A 15,330-nucleotide genomic window follows, 5' to 3' on the forward strand; every position below is an offset into this window, starting at 1 on the left:
TTATCATGTTATCATTTTATTTCTGTCACATAAAAAAAAAAAAATCAGATTTAGTTTAAAAAGTATGTTATTTACATACTAACACAAGTGAAAAATGATTCACATAAATTGGCAGTAAATTTCCATCATATGGTGTTTATGTAAAGTCTGGTATTTATTGTGATTTAAACATGCCAGGGTACATTTCTCAAATATACTACACCCTGGCTGAGCTTACAGAATTTTCACATATACAATTGATTGCCAAAATATTAAACAAAGACCATTAAATCAATTATATCTACTAATAATCAAAGAATCATCAGTTGGCTGATGACCAAATTAAATTAGTTTTAACATTGTCTTGTGCTTTATTTATCAAACAGTCCCAGCTTACAGCTTTGTAAATTTGAAATATTGTGATCCAAAATGTATACAACTAATTTGGAGAAATGATCTTGTTGAGGGCATAAACATGTTTACTTCAAAGTACAAAATGTACAACTGGTATCAGATAAAAGCAGGATCGAAATAATCACAGATATGATAAAATACATGCTTTCTTCACAATGCACAGCCATGTATAATAATGGACAGACATAAAAATGTCATGACTTTCAAACGCATATTATAAAGAATGAAGTAAATACGAGTTTTGATTTAAATTAAGTGTAGACTGTCCTTATATAACTTGCAACTACATATGACCACATCATGTTTAAATAAAACAAATAATGGTTTACTAAATAGGATGTACACAATTTTGGCCTTATGCATGAGTGCATAGAACTTGACAACGAAAAAAAGCAAATACAAAGAACTTAATCAAAACAATTACAAATACAAAGCAGGTTGTAAATGCTAGAAAGAAGATAACATAAGACACAACGAGGGGCTGGTGTTAACAGCTGGTTAAAATAGAATAAAACAAAACATTCAATTAATATGTTCACTGCAGTACAACACTATACACTTCATGCAAAACGATACAAGAATAAATGCATGTTTCACACTCTCTGTTTGCCCTTTAGCCCAATGGTCTCCATGCATTCATACAAATACAGCATTTCCATATTATTACCATTACAAAAATAACGTTTTTTCACTTTTGAGGCGTTCCTTTTAACTGCAAGCAGATGATTTGTTTACATCAGATATAAAGGTACAACATCCATGTGTTTCAGTTCATGTACACTATCTGTCACACAATTCATTGCTCTGTATAGCACAGCCACACTTGCCATTTTAATAATATGGTACAACAGTTATCACTGCATTCAAGATAATAAATAAATCTGTATGTTGAGATTAACACAGTTCACAACTGGGTAGCTATGTACAAGACTATCCTCATTCAGTCCCACTCATTGTCACAGCCCGCTTATCTCGGAACTTGGCCCGCGCCTTTGTTCTTGCTTTGAAGGCAGCAGCATTGTACATTGTCTGTAACAATAAAGTAATGAAGAATTATTCCATGAAATGTTAATTGATGAACATTGAGCAATAATATACTACAAAGTTCATGTTTATGTTAAGCTACCAAAGTTTACATTTAACTTTGACTCGAATTGTAATTTACACATAACATGGTAACACTTTATTTGTATTATTATGTTACAAGTGACTATATGTGAATCACTTATACAAAAATTGTCTGACCTCCAAACGTTTGCTGAAACTGATAGCTGAATTTTTATTTTGAATTCACTTACTGGTTCAAAAAAGTTTTCGAACAGGACAGTTCACTTTTCCAGAAAACATGAGATAAAGGGCTGGGTGAGCTAATTACTATTATAAAGCAGAATACAAATCAGCTAATAAACTGACCCTCTCCCACTTGGTGGGTTTGTTGCTGGGAAGACTGGAGACGAGGAGTGGAGCCCCCAGTCCAAACACCTCCCGAACCATCGGATTCCACTGGAACAAGACATCTTTCGTTTATTATTTGTGGCGAAGGTCCACATACAGATAGGTAAAGTTTGAAACAAATATTCATTTTGTCCTAAACAGGCTGTATAATGTCATCATAAGATGAAGTTTAAAGAAATGCTTTATTTATATCATGTGACAACTATACTATTAAAGCAACACTGCAGATGATTTTATGTTTTTTCTTCCATCTACCCATCGCTCAAAGTTTCTTAACTACTAACTTACTTTGTTCTAACGGAGAAATCAAATATACAAGTAACGGTAATTTGTGTTATTTACAAAAACTTCTTTCCAACAAACATTATGGTAAATTTCCCAGGTTTGACTTAAAATTTGAGACTGCAAGTACCTGTAGGTGTTGGTATACGCCAGAGCTGATGGCCTGACAGAAAGCACTGTACTGGACCTTCTTTACCCAAGTGTACATCTCAAGGCACTCTGGACCAAACTTCACCACAACCTCGGGCGCCTCACCCTCCTAGGAAAAATAGAATTTACACCAAAAGTTATAGCTTGTGATTTGATAGTAAACATTTCATGTCCTTAGAGAAAAAATATGGATTTATTCACCATAACCCCCAGCGCCTCACCTTCCTAGGAATACACCAAAGGTTTAAACTAGTGTTTCTGATTACAAACATTTTATGTTCTTAGAGACAACATATGGACTTATTCACCACAATCCCCGGCGCCTAACCCTCCTAGGAAATATAGAATTTTCACCAAAGGTTTAAACTAGTGTTTCTGATTACAAACATTTTATGTTCTTAGAGACAACATATGGATTCATTCAGCAGGGAAACGCTTCAAACATTTCAAAGAGGTTGTAAAATCGTACTATGTATATAATAAACATATAGAATACAACTACATTATTAAACGAGAAGCTGTCTTAACTGAGCCTCAGTCAAAAAAGTTTCAATCAAGTCTGTTCTGTACAGGTCTGTGAGATGTCATCATAGGCTCATATGATTCCTAATGGTATGGCAGTACTAACTACTTCAATGCTTGTTGCATGGTTTTAAAGACCAAATGCAGCGCTGTATACCTGAACAGCCCTGAGAATGTCCCGGAAGCTTGACTTCTGGTGTCTGCGGTCCTTCTTGGCCACATACTTGTGTGATTCCGTGGAAAGACGTCGCAAAGACTCACACAGCTGGACCATGCTGGCACTCTGAAACTCCTGCAATTACAAAACACACACACTTAGCAGTCAGCAAACTTAAGATCTTCGTGAAAAGCATAAATATTTCTAAAATCATACAACGATACGACCAGTACAGATTTGAGAGAATGAAAAGCATTCTGATTCACCAATTCAAAACAGTTTCCAAACTAACTTGTTATTTCTCCTTCATAAATTTACAAATGATTTTTGCTGTCAGAGTAAGATAATATTTTTGACCTTTAGATTGTTATTATACATGTATATTGGTTTTATCAGCTTAATAAATTAAGTTTCAATTACTTGGCAAGATGTAAAATGCTCATGCTGGCTGCGTAAATAAAATCAATGACAACCATTAAGAGGATACAGATCTTGGATCTTTCATTAAAATTTAGATGTGAGAATGTGAAAACTTTATTTTAATAGATTACATATGATATATATATTTACACATACATAAATATATTTTCTTTCTTATTAGACATGGTAAATCTTACCTCATCCTCCTCCCTGCCCAGCTCATAGAAGAGGGCTATTGTCTCCCCTGCCACAATCCTCAGGTCCACATCCTGACTCTCCAGCAGGTCTGGTAACTTGCTCAGGTACCTGCAAAGGTGTAACCACGACTATATACTCGAATCCCTCTATAGAAAATGCTATTTAAAATCAATGACTAACATTCTGAATATAACCAAGAAAGATTAAAACAATTTCTATCCCATGTTTGACTTCAGAACTGCAGATTGTTATAGATATTGAAAATAATATGTGCAATTTAGGAAAATTCTCAGGAACTGGCTACACATTTGATACTTGAGCCTCAGTTGCTTTTTATGTTTTCTATCAACAGTCTCTTCTGTACAGGTCTGTGTAAGGTCATCATAGGCTCAATTAGTTGGCAAAATTTTCGATACGGTTTTTAAATTCCATTTATATTTTGATATGTGGGAATAACTGTATCTAATATAATGCACTAATCTGCATTCTTTAAATGAAGCATACATGCAAAGACAGTCAGTCTTGACTCACTTTGCGACCACTTTGTCTATGTGGTACTGGGGAGCTATGGATAGGAGGAGGCACCAGGCCGTCAGTGCTACGCCGTGCAGGCGGGATACCTCCGGACTGTGGGTAGGGATTGACTTGTCACCCTTCCGAAAGGACAGCCTGAAGATGTTCTCCAGGGCCTCCATAGTACTTACAACATCCTGCATTGTAAAAGATAAGGCACATACACTAACCATACGTTTTCTTAGCAATTTTACTGTGAGCAAGACGATGATACTAATAATTTAATAGGTCTATATTAAAGTCTCTAAGTTAATGTAATAACCATCTCTATTTACATCTATAAAGATTCAATTTAATTAAATAAATGCATTTTTTCTTCACAGTTTTACTAAGTGAGCTACACACCTACCTCAAATTCCATACATGTGATGAAAGCACACATGGCAACAGCTATGGCACACTGAAATGCAAACACACATTTTGATATAATTATTGTTATAATGATCATACATTAATATACATTACAATTATCAGCCTTCAGATTCAACAAAGTCCATATATTTCCAGATATTTAATGAGTTGCAATATGAAAAGAAGATTTAATACTGTTACATGAATGAAAATGAATTTTAAATTCAAAATGTTATAATTTAATAATCTAGCTGTATCAGCATGGTGACTAGATTTATTAAACTAAACTATGTTTTCCTTTTTATTTTTAGTATTTTTAGGTCAGGATTTCTTTAGAATGTTCTCAAAAATCCTATTTATTCCATGTTTAGAGTTTGAGAGAAAGTTGGGTATTCCTGCTGATGTTTGTGGAATGTAGTGGAACATTTACATTTTGTTTACAAGGGCAAAATCTTCTGATCTAGGGTCTTTTGTAAGTTTCTTAAAAAATATAACAAGTCTTTATGAAATTTTACCACTGCTAGAACTTTTTCTAATGTCTTGGTTTCATTTTAATTATCCTGTGAGGATTACATTTTAACCTTTGTTTGATCTTATCAGTGCTCACAAATTGTGTTCAGTGTTTCATGTGGATTTAATTCTGTGGAAATTCAAAATTAAGATCAATGAAGATATGTTGTGAACTGTCTGACTGATTCTTTACTCTAGGTATTTGAAAGCTTACATTGTTTTTTTTGAAATTCCTATTATAGAAGTGTTATGTAATTGATTGTTGATGGAGTTACACATTTGTTGCTGGTTTCTCTTTCTCTGTTTGGTTTTGTGGTCTTAACAATACACTGACCACCCTTGAGGCCCAAAACAAGCAATCTTCCTTAAATAACATATTCAAGGCCTTGTAGATACAAAAACAATTAATTAAATGTATTTGAACAATTTTCTAATTGAAATATAAAGCAATGTGTAAAACATTGTACCTCTCCTCTGGCCTTTAAGTTTGCAGAATTGTCAGCTAGGATAGTAAGAAGGACAGGCTTCACGTCCGCCATTATCTCTTCCGCATCCTGGGCCAGCTGAATACACAGCATGGCAAGAGAGCGGGCAGCCAGGGTCTGCTCATCCCCCTTCCCCTTTCGCAAACATCGGATGACTCCATCAGACACTGTCACTTTCCTGATTTGGGGAAATAGAAACTTGATCGCATACGCAGTGTGGTAAACGATGGTCAGAAATAAACAAGAACTTTTTATTAAAAGTATGTAAAGTGTCCATAACAATAATGTGCTATTTCAATTAAACCCATCACATACATGTAGACAAACTCAATTCCGCAACTTAAAAAGTATGATCTCCATCATAAAGAATACCATCTACAGCTCTAGCATAATAGGCATCATTTCAGCAACACCTACCTGTCTGCCAAAAAGTCAATGAGGTACTTCTTGGAGAAAGCCTTGATCAGTCCTTCTAGACAGTTCTTCCTTCCCTGAGCACTAGACACAGAAAAGAAAGGTTTTAAAAAGAAAGAAGTAATGCAACTCCTGATAGCATGACCAAAATGAAAAGACTTGTTTTGTCATAATACAGTGGAAACTCACTAAACAGGATCTCCACAAAACCGGAATCCTCAGGATACCGGACTTTTTTCAGAGTCCCGTTTTTCCCCTTCTATTTTAAATGCAAAAAAATCTCTACAAAACCGGAACCACCGAATTCCGGACAAAAAAATCGAGAAAATTTGTTAGTTGTCAACGTAATTTTACCTCACAAAACCAGACGTTTATTTGTTCAAACATGTCAAAATAATTTTGTGTATTAGGAATTCGCGAATCGCGTGTCACTTTGTTTTGACAGGCGGTGCGTCGTTAAATATTACACCTGTGATGTTGCGTTAACTCGATAATGATGATTGCGCTGTGGATTGACTGTCGCGCAATAATCAAACGATAATCAAACTTGTGAAAAGAAAATTGATTGAAACATTTATTTGTTTGTTGCAGAAAATAAAGAACTAGAAACGGATATTTAGTGATCATTTTGGAGGGTTGTTTTATCTAAAGACTTCTATGGATTGAATCAAATTAGAGCGGTGCGTTAATCAAATCACAAACATACTAAACATACTAAACAAGCATTAAATTAAGTGAGTTGTTTTATTTCAAGACTTGGAAAAAAGATGATTATAAAAACGCAGAAATGTTTAATTATGCTTATCACTTTTGCAAGTGCTTTAATCATGTCTCAACCTCCATTTAAACGTCGGAGAATAGAGGACAAAAGACTTTAAAGGTTAACTCAGTTAATATTTTGAGTAAACTTACCCCGTACATCAAATCCCCACTAAACCGAAATCCTCACTGAACCGGAAATTTTGACCTTGTCCAGTTTTGTGAGTTTCCACTGTACTTAACTTAAGTCAAAAATGATATAACTTGTGAAAATGATGTGAAGAATGTTAAACTGATAACCAACGTCTATGATACATATATAGTACAAATAGTATATATACAGCACAGAGATAGCAGCTGAATGATATCAAACTGAAAAAATAATGTCAAAGTGTATTTCCATGATATCAGATCACTACCAGATGCAATTTGTACACATAATTGAATATAATTACAGTTCCAATCTACCATTCATGTACAGTAACTAATTTATTTATAGCCCAGGTGTTTATTAGAATGGTACCAGAGTTTAAAGTAGAGGATGGGTGTTAATTAGAGACTGTACCATTATTGTAAACAAGAGCTGTCACAGAGACAGTGCGCTCGACTATTCCGCTGCTTTTCAGTGTAAGGATTGAAAAGTTTTGGCAAAACATACATGTAGATCACTGTAAACTTAGATTAGATTTCAATGCAATACATGATGTATTTGCTGAGATATTATCATAAATGTGGTTACATGCAGAATTAATAATAAAGGGCCATAATTTGCAAAATACAGTTATCTTACTTGGATATTCAAGTAGGTTGGGTGGTTGAGTACCATTGTATAAAGTCTCAATGCAATACATGAAGTAGTTGCTGAGATATTAACCTATGGGTGCTAACATGCAAAACTTAAACCATAATTTCTAAGATGCATAATCAAGGGGCAAAAATTATATAATATGCAAGATAGAGTTATCTTTCCTGATTAATTAAGAAGGTTAAATGGTTGCGAGCCTGTGTATGAAGTTTCACTGCAATACATGATGTATTTGAATTTCAATGTGGAATAAAAAAGGGCCATAATTTGAATTAAATGCAAACTAGAGATATCTTACTTGGTAAGTTGGTTATTTAAGTAGATTGGATGGGTTGAGTACCATTGTCTAAAGTCTTAATGCAATAGATAAAGTAGTTGCTGCGAAATTTACAATACAAAACCTTAACCAGAAATTCTAAGTCAAATAATAAAGGCCCATTATTTGCATTAAATGCAAACAAGAGTTATCTTACTTGGTTAATTAAGTAGGTTGGATAGTTGAGTACCATTGTATAAAGTCTTATTGCAATAGATCAAGTAGGTGCTGAGAAATTAACCTATGTGTGTGTACATGCAAAACCTAAATAAAATAAATGCCCATTATTTGCATTAAATGCAAACTAGAGTTTATCTAACTTCATTAATTAAGTAAGTTAGATAGTTGGGAATACATTCCAAAGTTTTAATGCAATACATGATGTATTTACTGAGATAATGACTTAAAAGTTGCTTACATGCAAAACCTTAACCAATGTGACGCCGACGCTTGGGTGAGTAGTATAGCTCTTCATATTCTTCAAATTGACGAGCTAAAAATCGCGAAACTATTGAGACATATTCCGGAAGGACTTCGTCAGCCGCTGACAAAACTTTTTTCATGTTTGTATAAATATTTGGACATAAAAGACAAATAAAAGGGATGTAAAATCATACATAAAGCAGGAAATCAGGTTGTTTGAAAGGTATGCATTTTTTCAAAGAAAATAAAAATGGGGGAGGGGGGTGCAAAGGGGGCCACAAAATTGGTTGTTTTCAGACCGATGGGGGAGGAGCGATTATTAGAGCATGGGCAATTAATATAATAGTTATGGTATGTACCTTTTCTGTGATAGTCCTTCTATTGCATCTTTCAACTTGTCCTCAAAATGCTCTTGAGACCCTGACTCGTCACATTCCTCACCATCTTTGTCTGCAAAATCATTAGTTAATTGTTAAAGTTTATTTTTGTGTCTAATTCTAAAACTCTTGAATGTTAACAGACTGCCAAAATATAGATTACAAGACATGTAAAAATACACACTTTCCTTAAAATTCATACATTAAAAATCAAGTCTAAGTAAAGGTTTTTGATAACATATCATAGATAATTGATAGTCCAAATAATTGTATGTGGACATTTTTTTACATTTTTTTTTACAGGGATACAAACATAAAAATGTTAAAAAGGAGGAATCCAGTAAAAAATATAGGAGTATCCCAATCACAATATATACTAAAGTCTATTTTGTATAGATCAGATAAAAAGCAACAATTTTGAAAAGTTTTGTGGCCAAAAAAAGACTAATATCGGCTAAAACGAGGAAAATTAGCATCCCTGTTTTTTATTTGGCAAATCCCTCACGTACATATTGTTGCGTCACGAAAGTAGCAAAAGCAAAATATTTTCCCAGTATGCCAGTTCTCATTAATCAGACAAGGGAACTTATTTGAATATATAATATCATGTTTTTTTTCCATAATAGCAGCAAAATCAAGTGAAATTAAGCAACTTTAGTCCATTCTTGTAGGCTCCGAATGAGGTGCTCAAAAGGGGTCAAATTTTAGATCAACAAAAGAAGTTCTCGGACACTCCCTTAAATTATCAACAAAACCAGGAAACATGAGCTGAAGCATTTTTTTATTTAATATATTTAAAAGTGGAATATTCAAAACCGTGTGTAATAAATATCTTATGATTTTTCATTAAAAAATAATCTACTTTTACATATATACATGAAACTTAAATAAGTGGTATCTATTTTTAGCACATGTTAATGTAAGCGCTCAAATAAGGTAGTATGCCTAACAAATCGTACCCCTAACTGCTGCCCATATTTTAAGCTGTGCCTTTAGCGCCTGCGCACTACAATTGTGATTCCCAGCAGAAGTAAAATGTTAGGTGTACGATTTTGTAGAAACTTTTTGAATTTAATGTCTTCTAATCCTTTCCTAATGAAAAGCTGAAACTTTTCAAAAACCTGATTGATTTAATCAGGTGCTTGATATGTAACTTCCAAAATGAGTCGAAAATCGTGAGTTTCCAAGAACTACTAGTGTCTGAGAACTACTCGTCGACTGGTAGAATATACCAAACACTTCAGCCTTCAGGTATGATGATCTCCATCATCATGTACACTTTTACCTTCTTCTGGAATACTGTCTGTCTGGTCCTCTGACAGCACACTAGCTGTACTCCAGTTGTCGGCTGTGTCGTACTCTTCATCACTGGGCAGAGAACGTGCCTCAACTGACCGCCGGCCTCCTGCTAAAATGCAACCACCTGTCATTATTCTCATTAAGGAACGTTAGTGATCTTCTTGTTTTAAAATACTGCGCTTTACCCCTTTTGATTCTGAATTAGTAAACATTAACTTTTATACCATAAATTGCACAACATTCAATTGATCACTATAAATACTATGAATTTCGCAACATATTCCTAAATATAGAGGGTGACTAACTTCTTCATAATGCAGACCAATGCGATCATCTAGTTTTTATACGAACAGCTGTTGAATGGCGATTGTAAAAAAAACAACGACTTTATGTGAACTTCAGTTGATAATAATACATAAAAAGGGTACATTTCACTGTAACCGTATGTTGAGGAACACTTATATACATGAATCACGTGCTACACAAATTGCGTTCGTGACAGCGACTAAGGCGGTAAACAACACTGAACAAGTATCAGAACAACACACTTCACATACCTTTCCTCCGATTTTTAGGCATTATTTTCTAAAATTATTTACACTTTTATAATGTTTATAGTTTCCTAAACACATTAACCTTCGTATATTGCAATCCAAACCGAATACATATGAAAAATAACGAGAAATTTGATGTGGCCACATGGACATCCTCGGTGTTTGAGGGAAGTTCAAGGTTGAACTGATCTATAAATAGATTTACGACTGGTACGGTATTTAATGGTTAAATGATACTATTATATTAAAAAGTTAACGTTAATTTAATATTTACACATCACCGATATTATGTCCGGTACATCAATAATATACGACTATACGTCAGGTTGATACAATAATTATATTACATTCCATTTTACACAGATAAGAATTGGAGGCATGTTTAATGTTATCAACCAGCAACTACTTCAAATGACCCATGATTGGAAATAAACGTTATCTTATCTTGTTTAATGCCACATCGCAGCGACCCCGAGGTATATGAATCTATATATTGACTTAAAAACACGCCTCTATAAACTAGAAGAACGCACGCACGCACGCCATACGCACACGCACACACATGTCCTTGTTTTGTTTATCCTCGGCACCCCAGCGAATCATGGCCTATATCATATAGGTCATGATATCCTGGGTGCCGATGATGGTTTTTATATGGCAACATATATGAATCGAAGAGGAAATTATTTAATTAAAATGCATGGTATATCTCCAAATTTTGAAACCCAAACAATTCTAATGCCAGGGTTATGGTCCTGGCTATACAGGTGTGTAAAGATTCTGGCAGCATGCGTAAAAAGTCTCGTTTGAACATCTGGAACGATTTTAGTAATGGCAAAGCTTAACGTTTTTGCATGTCAGTGACGGCAACCACGCAAAATCCATCGAAGAAGACGAGCTAAGATGTTCTTGTTCCATTATTCAAAAGCCTAGCAAAGCCTAGCAAATTCAGATTTATTCTGAACAAAGTCAATATATATTAACACTCAGAAGTAATATTCAAATACAAAAGGATGTCTTTGTTGATAATTGACGTTATTGGAACGAAATTTGGGATACTTTGGGATACAATTTCTAATTCAAGCTACGTCGAGCAAGGTCAAGCAAATTCTAGCAAAGTCAGGGATATTTTGAACAAAGTCAATGAATTAACACTCATGAATAAGTAAGATTTAAATCTAAAAAAGTTGTCTTTATTGGGTAATTGTTGCTATGGGAACGAACATTAGGCATACTTGCATGCTACAATATCAAATTCAATCTACGTCGAGCAAGGTCGAGCCGAAACATAGTCTAGCAAAGCCTAGCAAAGTCAGATATATTCCTAACAAAGTCAATTTATTAACATTTTTAAGTAATATTTTAATACAAAAGGATGTCTTTGTTGAATAAATGACTTTATGAGATCGAAAATTAGGCATACTTGCCCGATACAATTTCTAATTCAAGCTACGTCGAGCAAGGTCAAGCAAATTCTAACAAAGTCAGGGATATTTTGAACAAAGTCAATGAATTAACACTCATAAGTAAGATTTAAATCTAAAAAAAGTTGTCTTTATTGAGTAATTGTTGTTATGGGAACGAACATTAGGCATACTTGCATGCTACAATATCAAATTCAATCTACGTTGAGCAAGGTCGAGCCGAAGCATAGTCTAGCAAAGCCTAGCAAAGTCAGATATATTCCTAACAAAGTCAATATATGAACATTTTTAAGTAATATTTAAATACAAAAGGATGTCTTTAAAAGAATTTATGAGAACGAAAATACATGCATGATACAATATCTAATTCAAGCAAGGTCAGGCAAATTATAGCAAAGTCAAGCAATGTCTAGCAAAGTCAATCAAAGTCAGTTTAATTTTGAACAAAGTCAATGAATTAACACGCATAAGTTATATTAAAATACAAAAAGATGTCTTTGTAGATTAAATGATTTTATTATAAAGAGAATAAGGCATATGTGCATGATACACTACCTGAGTCTAGCAAAGTCAAAGAAATTAGAGCTAAGTCAGTTACATTTTGTCGCTGAATTATTTAGATTGGCTTAACCTATAAGGAGGCGGAGTGAGCGGGACGGGACGGAATATTTTCATTGGCCAAGGAATACAGGCCACATTATGTAAGAGGTGTGAATATTCTCATTGGCTGTGGACGGGTGGGCAGAGGTGTGAATGTATTCAGTGGCCGAAAACTGGACAGCGGCCGGATGCGATGTTGTTTATGGCCTGTGTCAGTTAGGCTCTGTGCATTAAAAGACACCTGAAGCCATTTGACACCTGACAAATGTCGTATTATTTGTGTTTTCGTAATGCACCGAGTTTCATACATGTCACCTGCCAAGTACCTTTCTTTGCATATATAATCTGTAAGATTTTTCAGTAATTCATTAACATAGTATATCTGCTAAAGATAATTCGGCATTATTGCTATTTGCGTACACTTTGTTTAGGAATTGAAATTGTGACAGTAATTTGTTAGTGACTTTTTTGCGCAGTTTTGGATACTCTGCCTAATTTAACAAATTGCATCGGTGTCTTTTGGTGATATTTTTGGTGGTATTGTATTGATTTAAGTGTTAATCGGTTAAATAAATATAATATCAAAAGGGTTATTCATATCAATTTTTAATTGGGATTTCCCCTCAACGTAGTGTTAGTTCAGCAGTTTGGGAAACGCTGCTTAAAGTTACTATTTGCATAAGTTTATTTTGGTTGTTTGTCTACTAAGTGTTGCTTTGTGTAACTATTTGCATAATTTTAGTTTGGTTGGTTGTCTAGTGTTGCTTTGTGTATCTATTTGCATAATTTTAGTTTGGTTGTTTGTCACTAAGTGTTGCTTATTTTAACTTTTTGCATAAGTTTATTTTGGTTGTTTGTGCAGTGGTGGTTATACTGTGCAGTCGAACAAATAGAAAGTGTATTTTGTCTACTAAGTGTATTACGACGCCCCTGGTAATGTTTCATGCAATGCCATAGATGGCACATGCATTACCAGGAAAGAGACCGCTGTCTGCATGTCTTGATGAATATTATTGTTAAGGACATTCCGGCTTTGCCGAAGGTGCCTTGCGGTAAGAAGGAAAATGTGTATGTTGTGTTGGATAATACAGTTAATGCAGAACGCCGACAGACAAATAAACCAGCACATTACTGGGACGACTGCTGTGTATGGGACTATAAGAAATCAAGGGGGGTAAGAACAAAATGCATAATTAAAGATGAAGGAAGTGCAAACAATTGCTTATGTCAGGTCATAGTAAAGGACAACACAGTGTACAAAGAAACACATGTAAAGGGGAAAAGAATTAACAAATTAATCGAACCACAGCCGGCATTAGAAGATGTAGTAACATTCCATAGGTACTACTTGTCCCTTAAGAAAAAAATGACTACAAGAGAAGGGTAACCGGGATAGAGGGTCGCAATTAAATTCCATATAAAAATAAAACTGACTTTGCTTGACTTTGCTAGGTTTTGGTAGGCTTTGCTAGGCTTTGCTGGACTTTGCAATCTTAAACTAATGTAATTTCACAAATTTAACACAATATTTGCCATAAATTATACATTTGTCCAACTAAATATATAAAACTCATAAAAATAAATAACAATAAAACGGACTTTGCTAGGTTTTGCTGGACTTTGCAATCTTGAAGTAATGTAATTTTACAAATTTAACACAATATATGCAATAAATTATACATTTTTTTCCAACTAAATATATTAAACTCATAAAATAGATAAAAATAAAACTGGCTTTGCTAGGTTTTGCAGTGTTTAGTAGGACCCAATGTATTTACGAGTGACCACGCAACCACGGCTGAAAATATCAATTTTTGATTACTTTAACTCAATATATCACTGAAATATCAATTTTTTCTCCCTTTTTTATCATTGTTTAATCTGATTGTTTACGTTATATCCCTTATATGCATGGTAATTGTAAGTAAACAAGATTCGTTTTGAACAATAAACATAATTGTCTTTAAACAGACATACAATTAAATGGTCTGACGTACAGTCGAATTCAGGACAGATACGAAAAATATCGAGAAGCGAAGTGTATAAGAAGTGTAGAGGTCTTTAATTAATAATAAAGTATTAAAGTTATATTTATAGAGTACTAATACAATCTAAATACACGATATCAATATACAGTATATTTTTTCTGCGTTTTTCAATACCTCCGTCTCCTAATGCCATTCCTTACGCGCTACGGGAACTAGTCATTTCGTATCATGAACATTTCATACCCTTCGATTTTTGGTCATTTCGTACCCTTCAGATAGTGATTTCTTACCCGACCTAGAGTCATTTCGTACCCTTTTAGTTTGGTTTTAGTCCTTGAATACAATGCTTTAATGAATGTAGAAGTATTGTAAAAACACATATAATTATGAAACTTACATAATGTATGTGAATCTTGTGTTTTAGTTCGATCAAAATTAGTTTAAAAAACTGCAATACACATGGAAGTACTTCGGAACTACAGAGATCTTTTCATCCATACTTGCATTCATCATAAATTTCGATAAATGTTATTCCTCGATCTTCAGTTATGTCTTACCACAATTTTGATATTATAACTGATACTGTTTAATGAAAAAGTAATAATTCAAGAATTCGGTTATTTTGTCAGTTTGAAACAAACAATGTTAATTGTAACATTTAATTAACGATGATTTAATAATTTATTGACTAAAATATTGCTTTTCATTATAACAAACAATATTTTGTACATTCTCAGCATTTGCCCTCGATTTTTGAAAAAAATAAATAAAATTGCTCAACATATCGCTCAGTTGTCTTTTGCTTCACGTTATAACCCAATGTGACGCCTCACACGTGGTATGTCGACATTGTAAATGTAATCATCTCAATGCCA

The 15,330-nt window shown here is 33.9% G+C and overlaps 1 protein-coding gene across 2 annotated transcripts; it reads right to left on the reverse strand.

Moving 5' to 3' along the window:
* Positions 1–10,615, reverse strand: LOC128218279 (interferon-related developmental regulator 2-like). 2 transcript variants are annotated; one of them, XM_052925911.1, is made up of 12 exons: positions 10,447–10,615; positions 9,876–9,995; positions 8,573–8,663; positions 5,914–5,994; positions 5,479–5,674; positions 4,500–4,550; positions 4,109–4,287; positions 3,577–3,685; positions 2,960–3,094; positions 2,261–2,389; positions 1,807–1,896; positions 1–1,422 (listed from the first exon to the last, which is right to left on the reverse strand). In XM_052925911.1, exons 1-12 carry the CDS (start codon positions 10,466–10,468, stop codon positions 1,330–1,332), a joined length of 1,296 nt encoding a protein of 431 aa, XP_052781871.1. In that variant the 5' UTR covers positions 10,469–10,615; the 3' UTR covers positions 1–1,329. The 2 variants fall into 2 exon arrangements, with proteins under 2 accessions (XP_052781871.1, XP_052781870.1); XM_052925910.1 differs by having other exon boundaries at positions 9,876–9,998.
* Between the last annotated feature and the right edge of the window lie 4,715 nt (positions 10,616–15,330).

This window comes from Mya arenaria, chromosome 14 (assembly GCF_026914265.1).
Source record: "Mya arenaria isolate MELC-2E11 chromosome 14, ASM2691426v1".
Lineage (NCBI taxonomy): Eukaryota > Metazoa > Mollusca > Bivalvia > Myida > Myidae > Mya > Mya arenaria.

Excerpts from the sequence above, each read along its gene's own strand:
- LOC128218279 (XM_052925910.1), bottom strand. The coding sequence starts at position 10,468 with ATGCCTAAAAATCGGAGGAAAG. Across the intron at positions 9,999-10,446 it reads GCCTAAAAATCGGAGGAAAG|CAGGAGGCCGGCGGTCAGTT; the intron begins GTATGTGAAGTG and ends GTTGCATTTTAG. Across the intron at positions 4,551-5,478 it reads ACTTAAAGGCCAGAGGAGAG|TGTGCCATAGCTGTTGCCAT; the intron begins GTACAATGTTTT and ends TTTGCATTTCAG.